This window comes from Ostrinia furnacalis, unplaced genomic scaffold (genome assembly GCF_004193835.3).
Source record: "Ostrinia furnacalis isolate ACB-3 unplaced genomic scaffold, ASM419383v2 OfSCF3149, whole genome shotgun sequence".
In the NCBI taxonomy this organism is placed as follows: domain Eukaryota; kingdom Metazoa; phylum Arthropoda; class Insecta; order Lepidoptera; family Crambidae; genus Ostrinia; species Ostrinia furnacalis.
This window is the reverse complement of record NW_021133388.1, coordinates 438,986-450,247: the sequence shown is the minus strand read 5'-3', so window position 1 is coordinate 450,247 and position 11,262 is coordinate 438,986. Positions and strand designations below refer to the sequence as shown.

At 38.2% G+C, this 11,262-nt stretch overlaps 1 protein-coding gene across 1 annotated transcript; it reads left to right on the top strand.

The window, feature by feature from the left end:
- Window positions 1-9,440: 9,440 nt before the first annotated feature.
- On the top strand, window positions 9,441-11,262 carry LOC114357434 (protein KBP homolog). Its single transcript, XM_028311044.1, has one exon. It carries the CDS (start codon window positions 9,501-9,503, stop codon window positions 11,166-11,168), a length of 1,668 nt encoding a protein of 555 aa, XP_028166845.1. The 5' UTR covers window positions 9,441-9,500; the 3' UTR covers window positions 11,169-11,262.

Below are 11,262 nucleotides of genomic sequence, written 5' to 3'. Positions count from 1 at the left end.
TTTTTTATTATATTTTTATAGTTGGTGGTGCAACCCAGCCCAAGTAAGTTAAGGATGCGTTGCACCTTTTTTGTTAAAGTAAGATGGAGTATAAGACAATTTATTGACTTTTAAAACTGATGCATATTTCCTATTGCATTCTTGAGCCTAGGCCACCCTAGGCGCGGACCACCTACTTTTAGTCGGGCTCTTAATATCAATAATAACTGAGAGCTAAACCATAATGTTATAACACCAAGAAAATTAGCAGGACTCAGGAGAGACAAAATATTTATACCTGAAGAATAAAAAGCTCAGTTTCCGTGTCTCTTGAAAAAATCATTTTCCATTTTCTGGCCCAACGTTTTTCACCCCTCAACTTGAATGTTACCAATTATGCCGAATTAAATGTAATTTGCCTAAAAGTTACAGATTGATTTGAACGTCACCATATTCTCAAATAATTTAGATTTTATCTCGAATCGACTTAAAATAAGGGTTCCTTATCAGGACTACGGAACCCTAAAAAGAGGAGGTTCTTAGTAATTAATTTGTCTTAAAAATACATGACGACTATAATAAACAGACATTTACGAACTGGCAGCGCCATCTAGTAGCGAGGTGCAAGCTGTTAATTTATTTAATAATCCAGGGAAGGTCTATGTTCAGCAGTGGACGTTTATGGCTGAAATAATGATAATTAATAATGTTTTGTATGTTGTGCAATAGAAAATAATTGTTAACAACAATTATTGCTTTTTTTCAGGTTCGCAGCGTCTCCATAAACATTTTTGAATTTTATAAAAGAACCACTAATTATCTTTATGATATTATGTGAGAAGATTAAGACAACATTATGCTATCTATAGGATATGACATAGGAGATATTGAAACGGCCGCAACTTACTATGAACTGTTTTTGAAGATTTGAAATTCTACTCTATTAGAAAATTTATTTAATTCCAGTAATTAATAAATAATAAATATACGAGGAAGGAGCAGTAGCGTGGCTGATCTAAGCTTTAATAAATTTTTAGTCATTATGTAACTTTTTTGTTGTGATGGTGATAAATATTTTGATAACAGATTTGTACTTACTGGCACACTTTGTATTGTGCGAACTGCAGATATGAACAAGTGATCTCATGTGTATTTCGTCAATAGAATAAACTGCATCGTCGCGACAAAGCACGGTGTAGCCGCTGCCCTACCAAATTCTATGAAGAGACAAACAGGATTTCGCCTCCCATGCAGGGTGGGCCCCGTGAAACGCGCGTTTTGGGGGGGACACAGAGATGGGGGCCCCCCAGCACTTCTGGCCACCCTATCTGACATTGGTCATTCTGACTTTATGAGTGACCTATAGGCGTTCACGTTGAATGCAGTAATCGATCAAATTTCCAGCCTTGGCAAAATGAAATACGGTCTTTTTTAAACTTTTTCCGCTCAGGTGAGGAGGGGATGGAAACGCCTCTTGCTCTGGTGCCTGGGAAAAGTAAAGATGCAGTTTTACCGTCACAAGTTTTGATGCACAATTTAATATTTAATTATTAATGTATTATGAATAGGTCGACTAATCTAGAGGTTCGAGTGGTTTGGTTTCTTCGTACTTGGTTGACTGTTACTTGCTTGATTGACGTGCAAAGTTATGGTTAAGATGATAATGCGACTTATAATAAGGTACTTGTGGAAGACTTCTTGACGGGAGAGCGAATCGTGATATTCAGTAATAACAAGTTATATTATTTTCAAAAATTTGTGTTTAAATTTATTTAAAAACAAATTGATTTAACAAATTGACGATTATTAACCATTAATTAGTGTTCGTGAATGTGCATGAGTAGGCAAATTAAATAAAACAGTGCAACATCATGGTTACTCCGTGCTACTTTGTGACCTGGCGCTTGCAACAGTGCCGAAATATCGGAAACTCAAAATTAAGGTAAATGGTAGGTAGCAATCCCGTCAGTAATAATAATTTAGAGAAACGTCTTTTTAAGTTTTCTAAATAATTTCACGTCTTCTCGATTGTACCAAAATATTTTATTGACATCCGTACGGCTAGCACGAAAAACTTTCGAGTTCAAATCGTTTGCGTACTCAAATCGCCATCAAAAGATTTAGTACGAAAACTACAACAGCGCCCTTGTGAAAGTGAACTTAGTATGAGATGTGGTTGCACGAAACTTATTTTGAGAATCAAAATTGTCACGTTATCGTTTAATTCGAAGGTTGAGTATCGAATTTTGTCGAATACGCAAACGATTCGAAGACGAAAGTTGTTTATGCTAGAGGTACCGATTTACATAAGCTTCAAATCGATGCGTCGTGTGTCACTGTGCATCCACGCGCACTGTGAGACCCCATAGTAATGTTTGAATACGGGCGTTTATAATAGAGTGTACTTGACTACATCTGTACTTAAGGGCAAGGGAAGGGATATCATTCACATTATTTTATCATCAAATCAATATTTCTTACGTCATAACCTGTGGTTAACTACTCCTCCTTATAGGTACAAAAAAGTGGATTGGTGCATTTTGACAGCCCATATTATAATTGAATGTAGAGTCAATTTACCCAAATTAAGTAGGTCCTACATCTTTTTGTTTATTTTGCCAACATAGATTTCGCGATAAAATATGTGATTAGGTTCGTCCTTTATTTTCTCACTCAGCTAATTTCGATAAAGAGTAAACCATATTGCGTCGTCGCGTCGGTCACCGCGCGCCATTGCGATTTAATTAATCCTTGGTGGTTTGTGGTGTAGCCTGTCTAGGAATTAGCATACTACTACATTAATTGACGCGATGCACTCACTGTAAAGTCAATTTTGGGCATTTTAGCATTTTATTGAAACCAGACGCGTCACCGCGCCCTCCGCGACCTGACATTGCAAACATTGGTGCTGCCCACCTATGCTACTAAATTAACTGCTGCGATGCACTCACTGTAAAGTAAATTTTGGGCATTTTAGCATTTTATTGAAAACAGACGCGTCGCCGTCCGCGGCCAGACATTGCAAACCAGGGATGTTATGGATATCGAAATAAAAAAATATCCTTAACATCCCTAATACACATTCATCTGTATTATATAAGAGGTCATGGCTGAGAGATTTTAGCTCCTCCACAGAACGTAAATAAATGGTCACGTAGTTAAGTTAGTGATTTTCAGTTTTCACATTAATACCAAAAATGTAGTTTTACTGGGCGCTACTGTTTTGTAGACACCAATTGACAGAACTAAGTTCTAATCCAATATAATTCTTGCAGGGACACAATAAAACTTCACTTACCCATACATGTAGGCACATCTGTGTAGTGGACATTCTATGACTGAAATCATGATAATTATGATTTTGGTTAAGACTCAAAATCAAAATCAAAAATATTTATTCAGTTTAGACCACAAGTGGCACTTATGAACGTCAATAGAAAATAATAAAAAAAGAAAAGGTAGCCCTTATGGGGCACTTTACATGTCTCCTTATCTTTTGGGCCCTACCAGCGCTTCGAGACAAACATATTATGGCAAGTGCTGAGAAGAAACGCCGGAACAAACTCAGTCACCACTTATTGCCAGGAATTATCTAACGGTAAGAATAGTCAAATTTAAGTACATCAAATATGTGCAGACTGAACTGACCACGCATCCTTGTCATCAATATAGTCTCGAACCTTGTAGTACCCTTTGGACATGAGGGTATTTTTTATATGTATCTTAAATTTGTCTATTGGCAATTCAACAAGGTTGTGTGGTATTTTGTTAAATATGGTAACACATTTCCCCAAGAATGAATTACCTATCTTATGCAACCTAAATGATGGAAAACATTTAAATTATGAAATATCACATTTCTTTCATATCATTTGGAAATCTTGTTTAATGTAAGTATTTTATAACTACGAGTAGGTATATTATAAATTACAAGAATCTTCGAGAAAGAAGGAATAACACAATTTATGAGTAGAAATAGAGTCAGGATTTCGGGTCTTTGAAAAATTTTTCAGCACATAAAATAACTACCTGTCCTGAGACTTTGCTATCATGTAAAACGCTGTTTAAACTATATACAGAAAAAAATCATCGCTTTAGTATGCCTCAGAAAGCCTGGGGTCCAATAGGTAGCGCAGCTCAGAGTAAATATATTCTTTGGGTAGCGCACTTAATAATGATGTAACCAAAGAATGTGACCTAATCACCAAGTGTAATGGACGTCAGGCGTCCGTCATTGTCAGTTTGTTAGCCCTAAGGTTATCCCTCGCCGAAATTGGAAGCGTCTTTACTCACTCACCTCATAAATCCTGTTTAATTAATTTACAAAATGGCAAAAATACAGGTTGCCACGCTTTTATTAGGTCGTCGTGTATGTAACTATGTAATAGAATCTAAGAATCTGAATTACACGCACTTCTAATTCTTGTATCATCATGAAACTTGGCAATTATAAAATTAAATGTAGATTAGATGACAAAACATTATGGTACCTTCGAACTAATCTGATGATGGGACTGGAAGGTGGCCATAGGAACCCCTAAACGAAACGGCGGAATCGCATCAAGTTTGGGTTCATTGGATTTGTCTTCTCGAGCACTTTATGGCCTTTTAGTGGAGTAATCAGAAGTGTGTTTTTAGGTTTTAAACAATTTTTTTAAGCTTAGGTGTTAAGATATTGTTAGCCAAAAGAAGGAAGTATACCTACAGATAACGGGTGTTTTTTAGAGGTTTGTTAGTTTATAGTTATAGATTAGATATTAAAGTTTTGATATTTTTAAGATTACTTTCACTGTTTCTAGTGATAGGCAATTTGATAGGTGGCGGTTGGCGGTGCATTGTGGTCAGTATGTTTTGGCATATAAATAAATAAATAAATATCCTCGGACATTTTACACTGCGCTTCTAGCCCCAAACTAAGCAAAGCTTGTACTATGGGTACTAGACAACGGATATAAACATACTTAAATACTTTTTTTTTGTAAATAAATACTTATTATACATAGGAAACACCCAGTCCAATACAAACAAATATGTTCATGCACACAAATGTTTGTACTGTGCGGGAATCGAACCCGCTACCTCCGGATTAGTAGGAGTGCATTACCGCAGCAAAATTTTTATAAATGTTGAGCTTTAGAGAGTCGAGAGTATAGCAGATAATTAGTCCATCGTGAGCAGAAATTTGTCCACTAATAGCAAAATTCTGTCAAATTTGTTCAGACGAACATTGATCTCTGATCAGCAACAAATTTGGCCTACATCATAGTGCAATCGTTGCACATTACACGGGCGTACACTATTATAGATTTAAGTAATGTACTTGTATGTGTGTGTAAATAGCGTTAGTATAAATATTGTAAGATTGTTAATAAATCCTCTTTGACCGTTTGGACTTGGACTACATCATTTCAACCACGTATCGTTCCACCTGGTAACTATATTCCTCTCACTGTGGCCAAGACACCCTTAGCCATCAGATCCTGATCAGTCTTGTGAGTCTGCTTGACTGGCAGTGAGAAAACCCACTCCTCACCTTATTCCTCACCACATTCCGTCTGTTACCTTAGGTCTCACGGTGCAGACATCCCTCACTTATTTATATATTTATTTATCTTACATTTATGCTGTAGGTTAGGGAACTAGGGAATTAGGATACCTAGGGACAAAAAAAAATTTGCTGGGGTAACGTTTCAAACATTACCCCAGCAAAATCTGTTTTTTCCTAATAACTTTAAAACTATAATTTGAACGAATTTTGCTATTAGTGGACAAATTTCTGCTCACGATGGACTAATTATCTGCTTTACTCTCGACTCTCTAAAGCACAACATTTATAAAAATTTTGCTGCAGTAATGCACTCGATTAGTAGTCCGTTTCGAACCACTACACCAAACGGCCGACTAAATATGCGATATGAAATAAAATTAGAATACAAATATTTTAAAACAAGCTTTTAATGCTCTAAACAGAATAAAATAAAATATAAATTCTTTCCAACCCATTACTCAATTTACTTATATGATTAAAAGCTTTCATTCTTTTATATGATTACAAAATTTCATAAGAATCAGTCAAACCGTTTCGGAGGAGTTTTGTTTTGAAACATTAATATTCTAATTGGAGAAGATTAGTTAATAAGTAGTTTTTAACTTCACGAGGACCATACTTGTATAGTTAAATAAATAAACATAATACGAGGGGCGGCTGAAAAGTTTTGAGCCTTAGTATCTTCAAGTGCTATTATTGACTCGCTTTAAATTTATTTAATTTGCCAATAACCTCCTTAGTATATGTACAAAGTTTCATTTCATTAGCGTCATCACGCTTTTAGTAATTAATCAGTAAACATCATCAAGTCTCAGTCATCCGCGCAATGTACGAAATCGAAGTACACTGTTGTCATAAAACTCCTCAAAAAGAGGAACAAAACGCTGACGGTAACATTTGAAGAGATGTCTACAGTTTATGGGATTTGGTTCCAACGAGACACAAGGGGAGTCTGGGCCTTCATTTGCCATCATGAAATATTGGATCCGATAGTTCAAGCATGGCAGGGAGTCTCTAAAAGATGACCGCAAGTCAGGGCGGCCAGATTTCGCCATTAACGAATAAAATAATGAAAACTTAAAAAATCTTGCTTTAGAGATCAGCGAATTAAGTTGTGACAGATAGCTGAAGCCATAGGCATTAACAAAGAACGTAACGGCGATATTTTTCATACTCATTTGCACATGAAATAGGGGTGCGCGCGATGGGTGCCAAAAATGCTCACGCCGCGTCGAGCGGTGCGCGCGTTTAGAACGCATGCTCCGCGGTCGCACTACCAGTAAAGACATGCCGCTCAAAGCCTTCGCTTCCACGCTCGGGCTCAAGGCCGTGGCCGACCGATCGCAGCCCGAATCTCAACGTACACAGTACAGAATGAGGCAACGAATCGAAAATAATGTCACAGTCATTGAAGACTCGGACGAAACGGATAAGGAAATGAGAAAAAATAAGACAAGCCAAAATAAATACAAGCAAGTGAAAAAGAGAGAAAAAAGAAACCGAGACCAAATCAAGACGTTAAATGACCACGATTCCAAAGAGACTAATTTGAGTAGGGATAAGAAACTCATTGCATTACAGCAGCTGCTCGAGTTCTCTTCTGATGATGATGAGGATATTAATAAAAAAATAAAGAAAGGAAACGAAAGGCATCTTGAATCATCATGAATTAGTTCAGAAATTAAAGAAAATATTTGAGACCGATAACACTAAACAAAAACCATCTTCTGAAAAAGATACAATTAGAAACGACAGATTGAAAACTAAGAATGACGCAAAGTTAGCAATTGACACATCGTCAGATGAAGACGATACAATAATAGAGCACGGACGAAAAGTAAGAAAACGACACAAGGAAACTCGGAGTCAAGTGAGGACGATGATGCAACCCGTGTCACCAGGAACGGAAATAAAATTAACAACACAAATAAGCCAGAAAACAAAAACGATACGTCGAAAACTAAAAACAATGGAAAGAAAGCAATTGATGTCACGTCATCCAATGAAGAGGATAAACTCAATAGAGCAAGGATGAAAAATAAAAACACGCAAGAAATCTCATCGTCAAGAAATGGAAATAAAATTAACACAAATAAACCAGAAAACAAAACTTTCAGCGCGTTTCCCCGCGCTCCCATAGAGGAAGCGAGACGGCAATATCGGTTATCTCGAGCGTAGGTTATTTATTATGTCCAGTTTCTGGTCGCCCTCTTTTCAGAACGACTGCAGCGGCCGCCGTCCACGGAGCTCCCGCGGTGGGTGTGCGAGCGAGACAGCCTCTCGGACCTCTCGGCCCTCTCGGCCGGAGGTTATAAATATAAACGGCCTCTTCGCGGCCTATCTCGCAGTACGGCGGCTGACACGATGCGACTCCCACATCATTATTATTATCAATCTGATCTTTTTTGTTCCATCAATTAGGTAATTGATCTTGTTCTGTAATTTGGAACATTTGTGTCCATTTATTCCTAAAAATTCGACACAAGGAATATAGGTATTTACTCTGGTTCGACAACGGCTACATTAACAGTGAGGCAATCAGAGGCAATTTAATTATTATCAAAGAATATATTTACTCTGACGAGATTATTAATCCGTCTAATGGCTTCGAGGCAATTTAAAGATTCTGACAGTTGAAAAAGTCAAACACAGTGAAAAGTGAAAACTTGACAAGACATTAGACGATATATCGACGATGAAGTACCAATACCACAAAATTCTAAGTTGAAACTTATTGTGTTTTATATCGCGTTCTTTCTATGGCCACCTTCCGGCTCCATGATCAGACCCCGGTTACCATATAAGATTGAGGTTCTCGTCAATATGAATTAAATGAGCCCAAACTCGATGGGGTTGTGTCGATTTATTGCGAAGTTCCTATGGCTACCTTCCAGCTCTATCATCAGATCAGATCCATATTATCATAATATTGCATTGTCAACCGATTTACACATGCATGCAAAATTTCAGCTCAATACAAAACCGGGAAGTGTGTCAATTTTAAGTTGCAAGATTTGAACAACTCTGGCAAATCGTGCAAAAATGTATTTAGGCCAGTAGAATTAGATTTTAAATCGGAAATAATTCCTACAAAAGGCACGACAAAATGTATTTAGGCCAGTAGAATTAGATTTTAAATCGGAAATAATTCCTACATGAAACTACACTGGTTGAGGTGCTCCTTTTCAAGACTTGGAAACCTGCGGGTAACGAGCCATTGGACGTGGAGAGGGTCATTATAATAATTATACACATATTTTCACTTTGCCGAACATTTGCATGAGAACGGTTTGTTCAAAACATATGAATTTGATCTTATTTAATGCAGGATTAAATGCCCTTCAACCGTCAGGAAGACCACTTTTCGATCCTTTACGCGGTATAACCGGAAAACCGAAAAAGCGCCCCTTTCGAAGTCGAAAACCTAGGAGGGTCTTGATGGGCAACTAATGAAGCCATTAAAGCACTAAAATCTTTAGTGGGAATTATTTCCGATTTAATTCATTTTTGTGTTTAATTCTACTGGCCTAATTTTGGAAAGCATGGTTCAGTTCGCCACACAAACGTCCATTATTTGGGCAACCGTGGCAATCATTTCGAAGCATAAATTATAAGAATATATTTTTAATAAAATCATTACCATGTCAATAAAATATTTTTACGTATTATATTTCATTCTAAAGTTGTATACCTCTAAAAAACATCCTTTACATTTAGGTACGTAAATATCGTAAGGCATTCATCATTGACTCTGAAACCAAGGTGGAAGCCCTAGCGCCCGCAAACTCCTGAGATAATTCGTAATAGAAGAAAATAATCATATCAAACCTCAAAACACTGGCAGCTTCACTGTCACATAAATCAAGAATAATAATTTTCACTCAATGTCAAAACTCAAAATTTGTAACAAAATTCTATTTGGTAGTTCGGCGTCAACTAATTATATGAAAAAATTAAAAGTGTTATAAATATAATGGAAACATTAAATCGCATTACTAGCACATTTGAAAACGTAAGAACTGCAATCAAAAACAAGAATTCGTCGGAACGTCTGCAGAGTCTCAAAAGAGACATTCAAACCTTGTCAACGGAGCTGGTGGTGCTCGGCAAAGAGAACCATGACCAGTACATCAGGTCCCTCGCCATGGAGGGCTACCTCTCCCTGTTATCCGCCAAGGCTATGCCTATATCTCTAATTGAAAAACGAAACATCCTCCAAGTAGCATACGATAAAATAAAACCCTATGCACTCAGAGACGAGTGCCTCTTCATTCTGCTGAGAATACAAAACCTTCTGTGCTATTACCTCATCCAGTTAGACCAGATCAACCTCGCTCGTGAGATACTCGAAGGCATGGAAGAATTGTACGACAAGATAAGCCAGTCACAGCCCGACAAATTCCTGGATGCTGAGGACTTATTCACGTCAGAACCCCTGAGTAATATAAAGAGAGTCAACCCGGAGAAAATCGACAAGGTCATCACTAACAACGTGCAGATGCAAGCCTTTCTGTACAACAAGTTAAACATACCTCAGAAATATACACTATACAACCACACGGCATTGAGGAGGCAATTGGAAATGAAAGAAGGAACGCCACAGGACTGGGCGCTGAGGACCGCCAGGCTAGGCAACTACTTCACCTACCTGAACCAGCTCGGCAACGCTCGTCACCACCTCTGTGCTGCTTACCACGTGCTGAGAACATGTCACGACAATTGCAAGCTGATGCCCGAGGAATTCGTGCTGCAGAAAGCAGACTTCGAAGTGCACTTCTTGGAACTAAGCCACCACTGGGTTAAGTATGGACTGACCCTGTTTAAACTGTCTAAGAAAAAGATTTTGAACCGTTACTTCTCGCAGCCCACCTCGAGAGCAGACTTGTGGAAGACTGTTGACCTTCTTGAAGAGCACGTGGAGAATGTTGAGAAATTCGAAGAGGAGAATATAAAGGACCTGGGCGCGGAGAAGACAGGGAAAGGCGATGGCAACCAACAAGCGGAGAAGTTGTTTACTTTTCCTTCATTGAATTTGAAGGATATGGAGACTAGAGTGCCGTTGGATATGGTCTGCAACGTGGAAGAGGCCAGGAAGCTGTTTTCGTTTACCCATAAGTGGCTGATGAGGGCCAAGCATTACTACGATTTTGAGCACCACTCAGCGCAGTACATTTCTTGTTCATTGCAGCTGGCCGAGTTATATGAGCACCTGGCATTTTTCGAGAGGAACATCGACAACCAGTACAGCATTCAGAAGAGGAGAGCGGACGTTCTGGAGACGCTGAACTCTTTGCTGAAGACGTGTGACAACGTTATGTCGGTTCAAATCGACGTAATCAGGGAGCTGTCTCAAGTGCAGCTGGAGTTGATGGCGTTAAACCTCCAGAAACTTTGGCGTGAGGAGTCGCAGACGAATATCTTCAATTTAGACACTGATGCTGACTCGATCATCAACTCTTTGGATTCGGAGTCGAATAAGACGTTGACCGAGAAAACTTTGAACACCACATGCAAGAACATGTTTTTGAGGAAGATGGAGGCTGCGACGTCTATCAATGGGAAGCTATTCAGACTGAGCGGGCAGCTAGGGGCAGCAACCCCATCGCAACTCAGTTTGGGAACCAGCCTGCTCAAGAATTAAAATTGATGAAATACAAATATTTGTTAAAGTTGTGGTAATAAATAAATGTAATATTACTTCCTTGTTAAAAATATACTAGTAACGATGACTGAAT

What these genes read in the sequence shown, in the direction of transcription:
- LOC114357434 (XM_028311044.1), top strand. Translation starts at nt 9,501, where the DNA reads ATGGAAACATTAAATCGCATTACTAGCACATTTGAAAACGTAAGAACT.